This window comes from Eutrema salsugineum, unplaced genomic scaffold (assembly GCF_000478725.1).
Source record: "Eutrema salsugineum unplaced genomic scaffold, Eutsalg1_0 scaffold_10, whole genome shotgun sequence".
In the NCBI taxonomy this organism is placed as follows: Eukaryota; Viridiplantae; Streptophyta; class Magnoliopsida; order Brassicales; family Brassicaceae; genus Eutrema; species Eutrema salsugineum.
In genome coordinates, this window is record NW_006256908.1 from 8,517,587 (window position 1) to 8,535,671 (window position 18,085).

The 18,085-nt window shown below is 41.9% G+C and overlaps 6 protein-coding genes across 6 annotated transcripts in view; 4 read left to right on the forward strand and 2 right to left on the reverse strand.

Moving 5' to 3' along the window:
* The first annotated feature begins 876 nt into the window (after positions 1-876).
* Positions 877-1,912, forward strand: LOC18027951 (probable F-box protein At2g36090). Its single transcript, XM_006410718.2, has one exon. The coding sequence runs from the start codon at positions 918-920 to the stop codon at positions 1,872-1,874; it is 957 nt and encodes a 318-aa protein (XP_006410781.1). The 5' UTR covers positions 877-917; the 3' UTR covers positions 1,875-1,912.
* A 194-nt stretch (positions 1,913-2,106) lies between these two features.
* Positions 2,107-3,150, reverse strand: LOC18027952 (casparian strip membrane protein 1). Its single transcript, XM_006410719.2, has 3 exons — positions 2,786-3,150; positions 2,422-2,545; positions 2,107-2,322 (listed from the first exon to the last, which is right to left on the reverse strand). Exons 1-3 carry the CDS (start codon positions 3,067-3,069, stop codon positions 2,107-2,109), a joined length of 624 nt encoding a protein of 207 aa, XP_006410782.1. The 5' UTR covers positions 3,070-3,150.
* Positions 3,151-6,332: 3,182 nt separating this feature from the next.
* Positions 6,333-10,001, forward strand: LOC112081599. The gene has a single exon (XM_024148377.1). It carries the CDS (start codon positions 6,333-6,335, stop codon positions 9,999-10,001), a length of 3,669 nt encoding a protein of 1,222 aa, XP_024004145.1.
* Positions 10,002-11,534: 1,533 nt separating this feature from the next.
* Positions 11,535-12,760, reverse strand: LOC18027953 (casparian strip membrane protein 1). Its single transcript, XM_006410720.2, has 3 exons — positions 12,401-12,760; positions 12,026-12,149; positions 11,535-11,920 (listed from the first exon to the last, which is right to left on the reverse strand). Exons 1-3 carry the CDS (start codon positions 12,682-12,684, stop codon positions 11,705-11,707), a joined length of 624 nt encoding a protein of 207 aa, XP_006410783.1. The 5' UTR covers positions 12,685-12,760; the 3' UTR covers positions 11,535-11,704.
* Positions 12,761-13,587: 827 nt separating this feature from the next.
* LOC18027954 lies at positions 13,588-14,175 on the forward strand. Its single transcript, XM_006410721.1, has one exon. The coding sequence runs from the start codon at positions 13,588-13,590 to the stop codon at positions 14,173-14,175; it is 588 nt and encodes a 195-aa protein (XP_006410784.1).
* A 3,494-nt stretch (positions 14,176-17,669) lies between these two features.
* The window catches only part of LOC112081600 (glycine-rich protein DOT1), a 593-nt gene continuing 177 nt past the window's right edge, over positions 17,670-18,085 (forward strand). Inside the window, exon 1 of the mRNA XM_024148378.1 lies at positions 17,670-18,063. Within this exon, the coding sequence (XP_024004146.1) occupies positions 17,670-18,063 (394 nt within the window). The remainder of the gene's footprint in view (positions 18,064-18,085) is intronic.

The window sequence follows — 18,085 nt, forward strand, 5'->3', positions numbered from 1 at the left end:
ATGAAATTACGTTAAAGGTTTTTTCGTTTTAATATGTTAAGCTATTTGGTAGTAGACGACAAAAAACAAAAGATTTACAGTACGTTATATGAATATATGATCAGAACTTTTCTGTGGAAATTAATTATCAGAATTCAGAGCGCTACGGGTAAGCACTCATTTCATTTTCGCACAAGAGATATTTCTTCTGTTTACCTTTTAAAAAAAAAACTGTTTCCTGATTCATTCGTAGACAAATAACACCAATTTTTAAATAATGTATAATTTTTCAAAATTAAGGGTACAGTCTGTAGTCTGAACAGAGTATACATACTTTTCCAGTGGATAATCGAATGCATATGTGGTGATGCTTGGGCTAATTATTCTTTGCATGGACTTTTCTTATGTAAAATTTCAAATTTCGTCCCAAAATTCATTTACAATCTCCACAATGCTGTGTAGTTTTATTTTATAAATAATCTATCTAATAAAGACATGAAAAAATGAACGACTATTTTAAAAATTATAAACTGATAAATCTTTCACATGAATTAATTTAAATAAACCATACAAAAAGAAACAAACAAACTATGTTGCGACATATATTTGAATAAACTAAACAACGTACCTAATAAAATGATTAAGAAGAAAAATTCATCTAACCATTTGGTCGCCATAATGTTTTTTCGGGGTCAATTATCTATTATCTACTGAAGAAATGACGTTAGAAAAATATCAAGTTGCTTCTGCGATTTCACAGCACTCATCAGCAGTGGTATTATAGTAATAAAAGTAAAAAAGATGGGCTATTTTGGTAGAACAATGTCTTTTGACGCTCTTATATAAACCCCCTTCATTGATTAATCAAATATCATCATTAAACTAATCACTCGCAATTAGTAATAATCACTCAACAGTCCGTGAGCAACCACCGGCAAATGGCTATCTCCTCCACCGTAACGAATTTAATCTCCACCGTCCATCCCGACATCATAGACGCTCACATCCTCACGCGCCTCGACGGCCCAACCCTAGCCTCCGTCTCCTGCGCCTCCACACGCCTTCACGAGCTCGCATCCAACGAGATCCTCTGGTCCAAAATCTGTTGCTCCACGTGGCCTTCCGTTTCCTCCTTCTCCGATCTTACTCGTTCTTTTTTTTCCGACGTTTATTCTGTGATCGACACCGTCGGTTCAGTCACTGATCTCGACCGTCCGTTTCCCGAGTTGATCTCCGCCGTCGATTTGCACTACAGAGGGAAGGTAATTTTCAGTAGAGTCGTGAAGACGGAGACGACGACGGCGTGGTTCCGGGGATCGCCTCTGAGGATCGATCTGGTGGATCCGAAGGATACGGTGGAAACGCCGATCAAACGAGGACGGTGGACGGAAGACACGTGTCGAGATCTGGATCAGGGTTTGACTTTGAGCTGGATCGTGATCGATCCGATCGGGAAGCGAGCGGCGAATCTGTCGAGTCACCGGCCGGTGTCGGTGGAGCGGAACTGGATAAGCGGGGAAGTGGAGGCGAAATTCGCGACGGTGGTGGGATTGGAATCGCCGGAGGAGACGGTGGAGTGTGTGATCACGGTGGTGACGGGTGGAGAGGAGGAGTTGCACGTGAAGGAGGTGAGCCTCAAGGTGGAGAAGATGGAGGGAACGCATTTGAACGGGAAGGACAGTTTGGTCATTTTGAGGAGGGTAATGGAGGGTAAAAGGGGAAATGGAAGAAGGAGAGAATTGGAAGCGAAGAGGAGACACGAGGAGTTTGTGGAGAAGAAGAGAGAGAGGAAAGAGAAGAAGCTGAGGGCAGAATTGGTATTCGACATTTTAACAGTCGCTTTTGGGATTTTAGGCTTTGGGTCACTTGTTGGGTTATGCCTTTGGTCTCGGTGACTTCCATCATTTTTAGGATATATAGTAGATATATACTATCAATCTAGAGCCTTTAGATGAAACATAAGCTTGACAAATCTCTTTAAAACATAACTTCAGTTACATTTTCCACACCATAATACTTACATTCTCATGATACACAAAGAACAAGCCACAAACAAGCACAAGACACAAACATATGCATAAGGAATCTCTAGATCCGTTCCAATCTCAACACGCGGTAAATATCAAATCAATGGCTTTTTAGGGAAATGGCAGAGATGACAATGAGAAGGATGAAGAAAGAAACCGCGATAGAAGCGGCTACAACCGCGGTACTCACGGCCTGGCAGAAGTCTCCAAACTGCTGACAAATAGGAAGCCAATTGGTGTTTGCATTGCCGTTATGTGCGAGGTAGACAATGGCTGCTGCCGCAGCCGCTGCTGCTGTGTTGAGCGTCACGACCACCTTTACATATAGATAACCACAACATTAAAGAGAATGAGTTTATATGAAATTTATATTATTTTTGTTTGTGTTGAGAATAGGGTTCATAAGTGAACTTACGGTATCGGAGATGAGGAGGATGAGCCGTGGCGCGACAGCTTGTGGACGGACAATAGATACGATGGAGAAGGGAAGTGAAAGGAGGAGATAGCCAGCGACTATGGCTGTGGCTATCACAAAGAACCTTCAAAAACGATATGTTTCATCACTAACCGGACTATCTTAAAATATTTAACCGCGCGAACATGACTTGACTTACAAATAATTTGAATTTAACTATATGATTTCAGAAAAAAACTATAAAAAATTAAGAAGTATGTTTTACCGTCGTTGGAGACATATTATAGATGCATGTATTTATTGTTTCAAAACATGATGCATATAAATCCGTAATCATATGTTAAGAAAATGAAAATGGACATACTGAAATGTGGGATCGTCATCGTAACCGGCTTGGAACTGTAAGAACTGAGTGAAGAAGGGAAGAGTCTCCTCGGCGGTGAACATGAGAGAGGAAGCTGCGATGGTGATTCCTATGGCAGCCAAACGGAGGAGGAAATCGAATATGGCCAAGCCTCTCTTGTAGCCGCCTCCTGCGGCAGCTGCCACAAAGCCCTTCTTCTTCTTCGCGTCCACTACGACATGGCTTCTACTTTTGGTCACGTTGCTCGGCTCGCCGACGTCAATGGTGGTGGAATCTTTCGTCATATTCTCTCGTGCAGTTGGGGATTAAATAAAGACAAAGTATGTGTATGTATGTTTGTGTGTTGAAATGCTTTGTACTTGTGGTGTGGTGAGAAACTAATGGGAGATGGACAAGTGGTTATATAGTGCTTTGTACTAGTGACGAGGTTTTTTTGAGTTGTTTTATATTGAGGTTAGTTGATTTGTTAAGGTCCGAGAAGAGGAGTTGTTGCTTCTTACTATTCTCCACTTGATTAGGTTTAAGCTAACAATTAAGTCAGAGAATTGTTTGGGATATCATATGTAAAGTGTAATGAAGTTGGCATCCGTACGCATGTAAATAGCTGAATTATGTTTAGTTTTTTCCATGCTAATAAGAGCATGTACATCAGTGAACTCCTAAGAAAGGGATTCACCAGAATATAATAACATTTTTTTTTTTTAGTTTTGTTTTTTTTTAATTCGAATATTATAATTTTTGACCAATCAGAATGCTTCATTTTGGGATGATACCGTCTCTTCAGGTTCGTCAGGATGATACTGTCTCTTTAATATTAAGATCTTTTGTCTCAAAAACTGTGCCATGAACCTCTCTTGATCCTCTGATGTATATGCTCTAATACAACCGAACTTTGTTAATTGAAATGCCTAACAACTTTCAAGGTTTATTTTTTTTCGCCAACTAACTACTTTCAAGTTAGTTATAGTTATCATCTAATGAAAAAAGTTCTGGATCCATCATTAATTGTGTATGTCCATGTTGGAGGTGAAAACCGCACCCCGGTTTTCTCCGGTACAAACCGAGATCGGCAAACCATAAGCCTGGTTTACGAAGGGACGTACCGAGAAAAGATGGGCCGAACAAAGATGGGCCGAATACGGCCCATCAGGCCAAGGTCGGTGAGAAACCTCTCGAAGAAATAGAGAGTTTCCATGAGCTCGGTCGAAACAGGAAAGTTTCCTAATGGAAAAAGGAAACTTGGGAGAGAGAAGGAAATGAACCGAGAGAAAAGGAAACTCCTCTCGGTCCCATATCGTCTAAGGCGGGCTTGAAGACCGACTTAGGAGATATATATAAAGGGAGACGAATCGACACCAGAGAACACAAGTTATTTTCCCGAGAAGACTAAAAGACTGAGAACTCATTACGATAGCTTCTTAGTCGCATTAAGTCTTAGTTCGTTATTACCTATCGAAATAACCGAACTCAGTTGTATTTTGCTTGATTCGATCTAATAAAACCAAGCTTCCGATCTAAATTACTGTTTAGTCCCTTATCGATATTTGCATATCAACAATTGGCGCGCCAGGAAGGGGGAATTAGACAGATTTCTCAGATTTTAGATCGGGCTTCGGAAAGATTGAATCAACGATGACGGATCAAACCAACGTACACGAAGAAGGAAATCCTCTCGGAGGAGAGAATGCCAACGCCCCAACCGGGCAAGGAGGAGGAACTTCTGGAGAAAATGCTGGAACTGCAGCCGGCCAGACTCCCCCAGGAGGTTATGGAACCGAACTGCTACTTCAAGTATTTAATGCCCAATTCGAGGCCATCAACAAAAGAAGCGAGGAACATTTTAGTCAGATGGCGGCGCAAATTGCCGAACTCAGTCAAACACGAACTCCTCTCCGAGTTCGGAACATCATTGACGATCTCAATACCGACGAAGATCCAGCCGGAACTATGAGGTCAACCGCAGCCGGGTCAGCGAACGCACCAGCATCAGATTTAAGCCGAGACGCCGAGTTCGAAGCAATGAAGGCGCAGCTTCGCGATATCACCTCAAAGATACATCAAGCCACAAGCGCGGCTCCGGAAATCGAGCGCGTCATACAGGAAACTCAGAAAACTCCCTTCACATCGCGCGTAGCAGGAACGCCGGTCAAACACATGGAGAAACTAAAGATAAAAGTCTATGAAGGCAACTCTGACCCCCGACACTTCTTGACATCGTTCGGCATCTGCATGAACCGATACCAATTCAGGTCCGCCGAGGAAAGAGACGCGGTTCAGTGCCAACTGTTTGTGGAAAGTCTGGGAGGAGTAGCCCTCGACTGGTTCTCACGGCTCGAAGCCAATTCGGTCGACAACTATAAGGAGTTAACAACGGCTTTCGTCAAATACTTCTCCATGTTCATTGTTGATTACACCAAGAAATCCGAACTCTGGCAAATAGCTCAAGGACCAAGCGAGAGCCTTCGCGACTTCATCCAGCGCTTCAAGACGATCGTCGCCAATTGTACGATTAGCGATGAAGCTGCTCTCTTATGTCTTCAGAAAGGAGCTCGGATAAAGACTAGCTTCCAAAGCGCGATCACGCATAACCCTCCGCAGACGTTAGAAGATGCGTTGCACCGAGCTAATACTTACATTGCTGAAGAAGAAGAAGAAGCTGCGTACGAGCAAAGTTACTCAACTAAGCAACCCGAACGTCCGAAAGCCGCGACTAATGAGCCGCAGTCAGGATACGGTCGAGGATACGAGAATCGCAAGAAGTTCTACGCAAACGCAATCCAACAACCGAACAAGCAGTGGAACAATAAATGGGTCCGCGGTGACGAAGACCAAGACGAGTCATTATTCTGCGAATTCCACAACCGAAGGGGCCACAGCACCGAATAATGCAGGCATCTGCGTGAATATCTACTCGGCCTATATCGCAAGGAGCTGATCTCGGTTAACGAACTCCAACGCTCAAACGCATCTAAGAGCGGTGGGCAACTCTCGATTGACGATCTCCGTCGTTCGCACATGCCTCGACCAAACAACGAACAGCTTGAGAAAGCACTCGCCAAAGATCCACCAAATCCACTGGCTTTACCGACACTACCACCGCTGCCACCGAATCCACCCTGTTTTGCCCGAGCAACAGAAACGGAATCGTGATGACCGAGCACCAGAGAATCACGCTCCTAAGGCGCGGAAACGTGTCAACATGATAATGGGGGCCATCGAAGCTTGCAGTTATTCGGTCCGAGCCATCAAAGAGTACAGCAGATAGGCCGCCAGCGCGCCCAAAGCCCCGCATGATCCGTCGAAGGGAACGCCCTTGGTATTTACCGAGGCCGATATAATCGGGCTGCATAAACCACATAACGACGCCCTCGTTGTCGAGCTGCTCCTCGACGACGTCGAAGTTAGCCGCATTCTGGTCGATACGGGCAGCTCAGTTAACGTTATCTTCAAGGAAGCACTTGACCAACTCGAGTTGGCATCAGATAGGATTGAACCGTTTATCGAACCACTTACCAGATTCGATGGAGAACGTTGTATGACGGTCGGCATGGTCAACATTCCGATCTACGTCGGCGGAGTATCAAAGATTATCCAGTTCCTTATCCTCGATAAACCGGCGATCTACAACGCTATTCTCGGAACACCTTGGCTACACGCAATGAAAGCAGTCGCCTCGACGTACCATCAATGCCTAAAGTTCCCGACTCCCGACGGTGTTTACACTCTCCGAGGAAACCAAGTCGTTGCTCGATCGTGCTACATAAACGAGTGCAGACTTCATTCGGCCAACCAAGCATGTGTTATTAGCTCGTTAGGACCGACTGACAAGCTCATCGTCCAGAATACAAAACCTAAACAGGAGTCGATCGTTCAAGTTTGCATCGACGAACTAAGGCCAGAACGTCAAGTCGGAATCGGCGCCGAGCTCGACCCAGTCATCCGCGAGCCACTCATTCACTTTCTAAAACAGCATTCATCGACCTTCGCTTGGTCGGCAGAAGATATGCCCGGGATTGATCCACAGATCGCCTGTCACGAGCTCAACATTGATCCAACGTATAAGCCAATCAAGCAGAAACGCCGAAAGCTCGGACCAGAGAAAACACAAGCCGTGAACGATGAGGTCGAGCGTTTACTCAAAGCCGGATCCATCACCGAAGTCAAATACCCAGATTGGTTAGCAAACCCCGTCGTCGTAAAGAAGAAGAACGGTAAATGGAGGATCTGCGTCGACTTTACCGACCTCAATAAGGCGTGTCCGAAAGATAGCTTTCCGTTGCCTCATATCGATCGCCTCGTGGAAGCAACTGCCGGGAACGAGTTACTCTCGTTTATGGACGCGTTCTCCGGGTACAATCAGATTCTTATGCACCCGCAAGATCGGGAAAAGACATCGTTCATCACGGATCGTGGCATCTACTGCTACAAGGTCATGCCCTTTGGCCTGAAAAATGCTGGAGCAACGTACCAACGACTGGTAAACCGGATGTTCGCAAGCCAGCTCGGGCGAACTATGGAAGTTTACATCGATGATATGCTCGTGAAGTCACTCGTCGCCTCCGATCACGTCGGCCATCTTCGCACATGTTTTGATATTTTGGATCAGTATGGTATGAAGCTGAATCCAACTAAGTGTACGTTCGGCGTGACATCTGGAGAGTTCCTCGGATACATTGTTACACGGCGAGGCATTGAAGCTAATCCAAAGCAGATCGCCGCTATTCTCGAGCTCCTGTCACCGACAACCAAACGTGAAGTTCAGCGACTTACCGGACGGATCGCAGCACTTAATCGATTCATATCTAGATCGACGGATAAGTGCTTACCTTTCTACCAACTTCTTCGCGGTAACAAGCATCTCGAATGGAATGAGAAGTGTGAGGAAGCCTTCGCCGAGCTAAAGAAATACTTGTCCACTCCTCCAGTTTTATCCAAACAAGAAACCGGCAAGACACTTTATCTTTACATCGCGATTTCAGAATTCGCAGTCAGCAGTGTTCTCGTTCGAGAAGATCGCGGCGAACAGAAGCCAATTTTCTACACAATCAAGTCCCTCGATGGATCGGAGTATCGCTATCCGACTTTGGAGAAATTCGCCTTTGCCGTGGTCATTTCTGCACGGAAGCTACACCCGTACTTCCAGTCTCATGCGATCGTGGTCCTAACCGATTACCCTCTTCGTACTTTCCTTCATAGCCCAAGTCAGTCCGGACGACTCGCTAAGTGGGCTATCGAACTCAGTGAGTATGACATCGAATACCGATGCAGAACAGCAACGAAGTCTCAAGTCCTAGCAGATTTCTTGGTCGAACTCCCACCGGAGCTCGTCGAAGATAAGCCAGTCGTACAACCCTGGATTCTTCACGCCGATGGTTCATCGTCCCATAAAGGATCCGGAGTCGGAATTCGTCTAAAATCACCCGAAGGAGAAGTTATCGAGCAGTCGTTTCGTCTCGGCTTCCCAGCATCCAACAACGAAGCCGAGTACGAAGCATTGATTGCTCGACTACGACTCGTCAAAGGCATCGGCGCCGAGCACGTACACGCCTACTGCGACTCTCAACTCGTGGCTAACCAGTTTCACGGCGAATACGAGGCCAAGAACGACCGCATTTACGCATATCTCAAAGTCCTTAAGGATGTCGCTTTGGAGTTCTCTACCTTCGAGCTTACAAAGATACCTCGAGATGAGAATGCAACCGCCGACGCCTTAGCTGCTCTCGCAACTAATTCCGATCCTGACCTTCGACGAACCATCCCAATTGCGGCAATTGAGCGACCAAGTATCGAGCCCGCTCCGAACTGCAACATCATTACAAGACGACATGACTACGAAAATCAACCCAATCTCGCCCCACCACTCACCCGGAAGACGAAACCCAAAGAGGTCATTCCCGATCACGACAACGATACGGACGAGCTCAATGGTAATGAATCCGATCCCGAAGACGAATCTGAAGGACAACACGTTCCAATCGATATCGAGGCCGAAGGCGAGGACGAACCCGAAGATTGGACCTTAGAAATCATGGGATACATCGGAGACGGAACAGTCCCTGCGGATAAATGGGCAGCTCGGCGTCTTAAGGCTCGGCCAGCTCGATATGTGGTCATTAAAGGTACTCTTCTCAGATGGGATGCTTCCGGTGTACTTTTGACTTGTGTTCGCGGCAACGACATCATGGAAGTAAAGCAGAAGGTTCACGAAGGAGAAGGAGGCAATCACTCCGGAGCTCGGTCTTTAGCATTCAAGATCAAAAAAGCTGGCTATTACTGGCCCACTATGCTTTCTGATTGCGAGAAATATACGGCACGCTGCGAGAAGTGCCAACGTCATGGTCCGATGATCAATCTTCCTACCGAGCTCCTGATGACCTCGACCGCACCATATCCTTTCATGCGCTGGGCAATGGACATCATCGGTCCCTTTCGCCGATCTACAACCCAGAAGCAGTATGTTCTGGTCGTCACGGATTACTTCACCAAATGGGTCGAAGCTGAAGCATACCCCGAGATCCATGGAATTGATGTCAAGAAGTTCGTCTGGAAGTTCATCATCTGCCGACACGGAGTCCCGTACGAGATTGTTACGGACAACGGAACCCAGTTCACTTCGATCATTTTCCAAGATTTTTGCGCCAAGTGGAAAATCCGACTAAGTTTCTCTACCCCGCGGTACCCGCAAGGAAACGGACAAGCCGAAGCCACAAACAAGACCATCATTGACGGACTAAAGAAACGACTCGATACCGCTAAGGGAACCTGGGCGGACGAACTTGACGGCGTCTTGTGGTCTCACCGAACTACACCACAACGTTCAACCGGTCAATCACCATTCTTCCTTGCATATGGCGCAGAAGCTATGTGTCCAGCCGAACTCAACGTCCCAAGTATTCGCCGAACTATGCTTACCCAGCAACCCGACGCGAATAACAACATGATGATCGACGCACTCGACTTAGTCGAAGAACATCGCGAACGAGCATTGCTCCGGATACAGAACTACCAACAGCTTGCAGCTCGCTACTACAACAAAAAAGTTAAGGGCCGTCACTTTGAAGATGGAGACCTCGTACTTCGCAAAGTCTACCAAAACACAGAAGAGAAGAATGCAGGAAAACTTGGCGCAAATTGGGAAGGACCGTATCAGGTTATGAAAGTCGTTAAACCCGGTGTTTATCAACTTATGAAGTTAGACGGAACTCCGATCCCGTGATCTTGGAACTCAATGCATCTTAAACGATACTACTACTAGTTCGTTGTGAGCTCCAAAAAAAAAAAAAAAAAAGCCTCCGAACTACTTAGTCGGAGCAAAAAACACTTTTGTACTTAGAACTACGAATGGCTTGATCCTTTTAAAGGGTACGTAGGCAGCTCGTTACCGAGTCCAGCTATAACATCAATAAAGTTTTATTAAGTCAAATATGACTAAGTTTTAGTTCGGAAATCACAAGGGACCGAACTCCTTGTCTTTACATCGACTTCCTGGCGCGCCAATTGTTGATATGCAAATATCGACAAGGGACTAAACAGTAATTTAGATCGGAAACTTGGTTTTATTAGATCGAATCAAGCAAAATACAACTGAGTTCGGTTATTTCGATAGGTAATAACGAACTAAGACTTAATGCGACTAAGAAGCTATCGTAATGAGTTCTCAGTCTTTTAGTCTTCTCGGGAAAATAACTTGTGTTCTTTGGTGTCGATTCGTCTCCCTTTATATATATCTCCTAAGTCGGTCTTCAAGCCCGCCTTAGACAATATGGGACCGAGGAGTTTCCTTTTCTCTCGGTTCCTTTCCTTCTCTCTCCCAAATTTTCTTTTTCCATTAGAAAACTTTTCTGTTTCGACCGAGCTCATGGAAACTCTCTATTTCTTCGAGAGGTTTCTCACCGACCTCGGCCTGACTCTTTGTTTGGCCCATCTTTTCTCAGTACGTCCCTTCGTAAACCGAGCTTATGGTTTGCCGATCTCGATTTGTACCGGAGAAAACTGGGGTGCGGTTTTCACCTCCAACAGTCCAACTTGAGCCAAAATTTTCATTAAGTCATCGTATGAAAATATTGTTTGTCGGACCTCCTCTATTGTCATTGTTGTATTCGTGTTCTTCTGTGTCACCGTCTGATACAGGCGTTCATCATCCTTTATCGAATGTAATTTTTTTTATTTTTCTTTTTTGGTAATGGTCCTCCTCACTTTCCCCTGTCGTTATCATCGGGATCATGTTTGTCAGAATCAGGTTTGGGTCGTCAAACGAGAAAAATGATTAGGTGTGGTTAAAAACAATTCTATAAAATTTTGTAGAAATTGCGCTCATGTGTCGAAATAAGGGAATTTGTTGAAACTTTGTTTTTCTGATAAAATATGAAATCTAGTAACAATTGATATGTAGTTTACAAGTGATCTAGAGTAACTTCACTGTATTCCGTTAATCCGTATTATTGGTTACAGAATTACAAAAAGACAATCTATAATTTGATAATTACGTTTGCTCTTTGATATCGTTGCGGATTGCCCATGAGAGAATAACTTAACATGCACTACGTAAGGTACGGTCTAGATCACTTAGAACACCGGTGTGGTGCCGGTGTCTTCCAATTTCTAATAATCCTCGAACAGGATCTAACTTGACCTGGATCGTGACTAATGACTTTTGAGCTGAATCGCTTGTTGGATTTTGCCTTTGGACCCATTGACTTCGATATTTAGGCTATACTATGAAACGAGAACCTCTATATGCATCGGAAGCTTTTAAGCTGAACCAAGACAAATTCCACTTGAAACATATAAAACTCCAGTTACATTGTCCACACCATAATGAGACCATATACATATCATCTCATGTTACACAAAGCACAAGCCACAAACATATACATGAAGAAAGATCCATTCCAATCTTGACACGCGGAAAATATCAAATCAATGCCTTTTTAGGGAAATGGCTGAGATGACAATGAGAAGAATGAAGAAAGAAACCGCGATAGAAGCGGCTACAACTGCGGTACTCACGGCCTGGCAAAAGTCTCCAAACTGCTGACAAATGGGGAGCCAATTGGTGTTTGCATTGCCGTTATGTGCGAGGTAGACAATTGCTGCTGCCGCAGCCGCTGCTGCTGTGTTGAGCGTCACGACCACCTTTACATATAGATAACCATAACATAAAAGAGAATGAGTTTATATGAAATTTATATTATTGTTGTGTGTGTGTGGAGAATAGGGTTCATAAGTGAAGTTAGTTACGGTATCGGAGATGAGGAGGATGAGCCGGGGCGCGACAGCTTGTGGACGGACAATAGTTACGATGGAGAAGGGAAGTGAAAGGAGGAGATAGCCGGCGACTATGGCTGTGGCTATCACAAAGAACCTTCAAAAACGATTTACATTTATATATTTCATTACTAACCGGACTATTTTAAAATATATAACCGAACATGAGTTGACTTACAAATAATTTGAAGTTAACTATATGATTTCAGAAATAAAAAACTATAACAAAGTAAAGAAGTATGTTTTACCGTCGTTGGTGACTTATTATATACGCATGCATTTATTGTATTAAAACATGATGCATAGAAAGTTATAATCATATGTTAAGGAAAATGAAAATGGACATACTGAAATGTGGGATCGTCATCGTAACCGGCTTGGAACTGCAGGAACTGAGTAAAGAAGGGAAGAGTCTCCTCGGCGGTGAACATGAGAGAGGATGCGGCGATGGTGATTCCTATGGCCGCCAAACGGAGGAGGAAATCGAATATGGCCAAACCTCTCTTGTAGCCACCTCCTGCGGCGGCTGCCACAAAGCCCTTCTTCTTCTTCGCGTCCACTACGACATGGCTTGAACTTTTGGTCACGGTGCTCGGCTCGCCGACGTCAATGGTAGTGGACTCTTTCGTCATTCTCTCTTGCAGTTGGTGTTAAAACTAAATCCAAAATGTGTGTGTTTGTGTATTGAAATGTTTTGTATTTGTGGTGGGAAACTAATGAAGATGGGCGTGTGTTTTATAGTGCTAGTATTAAGCAGTGATTGATTAGGAATAATTAGTAACAAATTAATGATAAGCTTGTTCGATTTTGAGCTTAGTTGATTAGTTAGGGTCCGGGAAGGGGAGTTGTTGCTTCTTTCTTTTGTCTTGCTAAAAATTCAAGACAAAAGAAAAACTAAAAACATCTTATCCAAACTAATGAAGTTGGTATCCGTACGCAGCTAAAAGAATTTAATAACGTGTGATATGTTCATTTTATTCCATGCCAATTGTAAAACCAACCAACCTTTGTTAATTGAATGACTAACTACCTTCAAAATATTTAGATATTTTCAAGCGAAGCACTGTTATTTCATATAATTGGAATCAGCATCACCACCCTATCATATAGGCATGTAATTAGTTAGGTTTAAATTCAGTCAAACCAATCCTTTTAAAAAAAAAAATCAGATCTACATATCTTTTATATAGTACAAGTTTTTGATAGTGACGATGATTTTAAAGACGTTAATCCAATTCTGAATCTTGACTCTACTGCATATATTTGAAACGTTGCTATTTTAAAGGTTTTAATGTACAATGTTTGAAGGACGTTTGATAGGTAAATATTTCCGTTGATACCTTGATGAAATATTCTTTTGAACAAAAAACAAATCTAAGAGCCATAATTTCGGTAACTACGTTCTTGAACGTTGGGATTTGATATCTATCTATAAACGGTCACTAAAAAAAACAAAATAAAGAAGGGTGTAAAACATCTTCCTACCTATCTCACATTACAAATCAGATAAGAGAGTAAAAAAAAAAGAAGACCAAATGGCTAAGAGTATCCCAAAGCGCTTCAAATTCTTCGGAAGAGTCTTGGTCATCACGGTCACTTCACAAGCCTCAGTGATCAACCAATGGATCCGCACCGTCCGCTACTTCAAACGTCGTCACCCTCTCGTCGTCGGAGTTGGCGTACAGTGGACTCCGGTTCGCTTCGAACCGGATCCTCTACCGGATGTCCTCCACTTATGCGTAGGTAACCGTTGTCTCATCATACAGTTGAATCACTGTAAACGCCTCCCCGACGTACTACGAAGTTTCCTCGCAGACCGCGAGATCACTTTCGTAGGCGTTTGGAACAGCCAAGACAAGGGAAAGCTCGCGAGGTGCAGCCATCGGCTGGAGATCTGGAGGCTACTTGACGTTAGGCTGTATTTAGCTGCGAGCCTCAAGAACTGTTCGTTTGAGAAGATTGTGGAGGAGTGTTTCGGTTACGAAGGAGTTAGGTTAGATAAAGAGATAAGTACGAGTGATTGGGGCGTTTGTGTCCTTTCTAATGATCAGATACTTCAGGCGGCAAAAGATTCCTTTTTTTGCTTCAAGCTCGGTGTGAAGCAATGTCTCTGGCAAGTGTGAAGTGTGCGTTGATCTTCTTCTTCTCTTAGGTTGTGTTGCAAGGTTCAGAATTCCTCCAAAACTAATCTAATCACATGGTCATTGATATTTTGAGCAACATTGTATTTTTCAACGTCTCAGATTTATTCGGGTATAATAGAAAATGGCTCTCGGAGAGGATGCATAATGGTCTAGTCTCGTGACCACCTTCGCATAACCATCCATTAAGTTCACCACTGGTTAGATGTTTGCGATTGCTTAATCGTGTTTGAACCGATCTTTTAAGGTGTGATAACAAAAAAATTTACAATATGTATGTGTAAAATAAACATGTACGACACAACGAAACATGTGTCCGTCTTTAATTTTTTACTACATTCAAATTATGCTTTGTTAATTAAAAGCATCAGCTAAACAGTCAAAAGTCAAAACCATACATAACCTGGATTATTATTTAGGATTCTTTTTAGTCAGCACATTACGATTATGCTATAATCATGTTGAAATAATGGGTATTTACTTATTATTTTTTTGAAAATTGATAAGCTCGTCATTGTGCCCTTTTTTTTGTTTTTTTGTTTTTTTGACGGCATATACGTTTGTTTCTTTATCTTTCATGTCAATCGTAAGCCAAAGCCCATTTGTCAAAAGTTTAGGATAATATTGAATGAAGGCACTCGCGAAACAAATGGAAATGGTTGGGTCCACTTTTATAAGTACAAAACTAAACACTTTTTCATTGCGGCCAACCTTTTCACATTTGAATGGGCATTTTGGAAATTTCAGACTTGCTTTAAGTGCGGTTAGTTTAATCTTAGTAAGATTGTAATTGAACTTTAGCCAAATTAGTCATTCTGATTAATTCCATTTGATTTAGTTCGGTTTAGTTCGCTTCAATTATCGAGTTTGGTTCGGTGTTGTTAGCTTCCGGTTGGATTGCATGTGTCTCATATTTTCCATGTTTTAATTTGATACTAGTATAAAGTAATGAATGAATGCGGTTAGTTAATGAATGTTTAACACTGAGTCTCATCATCTATGTATATTAATTCCTTCTTAGTAGGTTTTACGTTTTGCTTAGTCAGTATAGAGCACATTAAAATAGAAAATTTAAGTTAATATTCATGATGAAACAAAATAAAAAGTTAAAAAATCAATCTTTATAAAACGAAGGTGTTTATTCTAAGATTTTGAATGAGGTTATTATGATGAAACCTGTTAATTTTAATTTGTTTGTATGTTTATAAACTTTCTTAACAGATAGAATACTATGTGATTGGAAAGTATTTTCTCTAGTGTTGTTAATTTGCTGGATGGCACATTTCATTGTCATTGCCACAACAATAATGAGAATTTCACATGGCCTTTTGCTTCTGAATAAGAATAAATTAGTTTTGTAAAATTCTTGATAGTGAAAAAATGTATGGATGTTTTAAAAATAACAATTCAAAGTCTACTGTTGTTATAATCATTGACAAATTTCTTCATCAAAATAAGTATTATTTACATAGATAATTCTTTTAACTTGCTCGTTTTAGTTTCATTGTTAAACATGCTTACCAAAACTGCATGTTATTAGTGGTTTGGTATATGGTTATATATAAATTTTCTATAATGTTGATAAAGCATTACTATATGACTTCTACTATACCAAACTGCATGTTAAAATACATATTTACTTAGTTCACCAACATTTTGTTGGCTAAACCCATGTCAACGGATAAAGGAGTACGATATTATTACTGGAAACAAGAAACAGATTATCCTAAATATAAATGGTATCATGAGAGAACAAATGTATAAACCATAATTCATCCATCAACTAATTTGGCTCAATAACCTAGGCCCAAATATATCAACGTGTGTAAATATACGTTACGTTTGTGCAACGTTTATATTAATTTCCTTGTCAAACACAGTAGAGAAGCCACTAATAAACATAAGTTGTTAGGAGTTGATTTTAAAGTTTGAATGTTAATGTAGACATAGCCACAAAGGAGTGAGTCAGATATCCATAAAGAACAATATGATAATATGTAGAAATTAGGTCTGATTCATTATATTTAGAGTATAATAACAATTTGATTATATATATATATATATATATATATATCATTTATGCAATATGGGAGACAACAAAACATACACACACAAGTGGCACTACTTTAGTGATAATTAAGTGAATCTGAAATTAGTAGTGTTCGTATGTTCGATATTCACTTACGCTTATATATTCTAATATTGGTCACGGGTACGTGATACAACAATAAAAACCCCAATTAATGTACAAACGTATATATGTGATTGTTGATAAGTGAATATCGACAAGGGGCAAAACAGTAATTTAGATCGGTAAACTCGGGTTTTATTAGATCGATCAAAAAATACAACTGAGTTCGGTTAATAACGAACTAAGACTTTATAAAACTAAGAATCTAAAGTGTTGAGTTCTCAGTATCTAAGTCTTTTCTGGAATTTCTTGTGTTGTTTGGTGTCTGGTGTCGATTCCTCTTCCTTTATATGTATATGTCTCATAAGTCGGTTTTCGTGAGTCTTTTCTGCGATATGGGACCGAGAGGACTTTTCTTTTCTCTCGGCCGTTTTTCTTTGCTCATGTCAATTTCCTTTCTTCTCGTAAGTTTCCTTTTTCTATTCGAAAACTTTCCTTTTTCCTCCGAACTTAGAAAACTTCTCGGTTCCTTTGAGAAGTTTCTGACCGACTTCGGCTTGATGAGCTGCGTTCGGCCTAAGAATTCACTTGACCCAATATTTCTAGTACATTTCCTTTGTAAACCGGGCTTACGTCGTGCCAATTTCAATTTGTACCGGAGAAAACCGAGGGTGCGGTTTTCACCTCCAACAGTGATAAAACTATTATCAGTCTACCATCTATGGACGGAAACTGTTATTCTTTAGTGGTCCTTTTCAAACTTCTTAAGACTTTTACTTATTACCAATACTCGTCAAGATATGATAGTCTAGCTTAGCATCTCATGTGCCATATATATGTCCTTGAATTCTAGATTGAGAACTTGCGTATTTTCTTTATAAAACGATAGAAATGTGTTTTGCAAATGAACTATCAATCATAATTCTTAGCTAAAAACCACCGATCATAAAAGAAGTGATGAAACTGTAACAAAGAAACATACCATTTTATAGAATTAGAAAATCGTCTCAAAAACATAAAAAAATTCAACCACTAGAAACAAGAAGGTTGTATAGTAGATTTGGTTCCGTTATTTTATTTCCGTTATTTGAATTATCCACTTGAAAGTTTGTGTATATAAAAGAATTACTTATAATGACAGTACAACACAAAGCAACATGAAAAAAAAATCATAGATACATAAGATGGAATTGATAGGTAAGGTTTTGGGGCCCAACAAGTGAACTTTAGGACATCCTTCCTATGTGCAACAAACGCGGTTGGGTCTCACGACATGCCTATAAATACGGACACATTCTTAAGCAAACTCATCTCACAACAAAATATTAAGAACAAAGAGTGAAATATGGCTAATCGCAACAATATTTTCTTTCTATGTTTCCTAATAGGTTTAGGGTTATGCTCTGCAAGACGAGCACTTCTCACCTCCTCTGCATCCGAGGCTGAAGTCGCTGCTTATGGCGGGAAAAGTGGTTTGAATGTTGGTTATGGTGTTGATGTTGGTGTTAGCGGAGGAGCTGGTGGTTACGGAGAAGCTGGTGGTATTGGTGGAGGCGGAGGTGGGGGACATGGTGGTGGTGCTGGCGGAGGTGGTGCTGGTATTGGTGGAGGCGGTGGAGAAGGAGGAGGTGCTGGTTACGGAGGAGCTAGTGGTATTGGTGGAGGAGGAGGTGGTGGACATGGTGGTGGTGCTGGAGGAGGTGGGGGTGGTGGTCCTGGAGTCATTCTCGCAAAGAATGGTAATACAGGATAACTTCGCAC

Bases quoted from the DNA above. Each gene is read 5' to 3' on its own strand.
- LOC18027951 (XM_006410718.2), top strand. From the start codon at position 918: ATGGCTATCTCCTCCACCGTAACGAATTTAATCTCCACCGTCCATCCC.
- LOC18027952 (XM_006410719.2), bottom strand. From the start codon at position 3,069: ATGACGAAAGATTCCACCACCATTGACGTCGGCGAGCCGAGCAACGTG. The intron at 2,546-2,785 runs GTATGTCCATTT...TCGTTTTTGAAG, and splicing joins GATGACGATCCCACATTTCA to GTTCTTTGTGATAGCCACAG. The intron at 2,323-2,421 runs GTAAGTTCACTT...CTATATGTAAAG, and splicing joins TCCTCCTCATCTCCGATACC to GTGGTCGTGACGCTCAACAC.
- LOC112081599 (XM_024148377.1), top strand. From the start codon at position 6,333: ATGGTCAACATTCCGATCTACGTCGGCGGAGTATCAAAGATTATCCAG.
- LOC18027953 (XM_006410720.2), bottom strand. From the start codon at position 12,684: ATGACGAAAGAGTCCACTACCATTGACGTCGGCGAGCCGAGCACCGTG. The intron at 12,150-12,400 runs GTATGTCCATTT...TCGTTTTTGAAG, and splicing joins GATGACGATCCCACATTTCA to GTTCTTTGTGATAGCCACAG. The intron at 11,921-12,025 runs GTAACTAACTTC...CTATATGTAAAG, and splicing joins TCCTCCTCATCTCCGATACC to GTGGTCGTGACGCTCAACAC.
- LOC18027954 (XM_006410721.1), top strand. From the start codon at position 13,588: ATGGCTAAGAGTATCCCAAAGCGCTTCAAATTCTTCGGAAGAGTCTTG.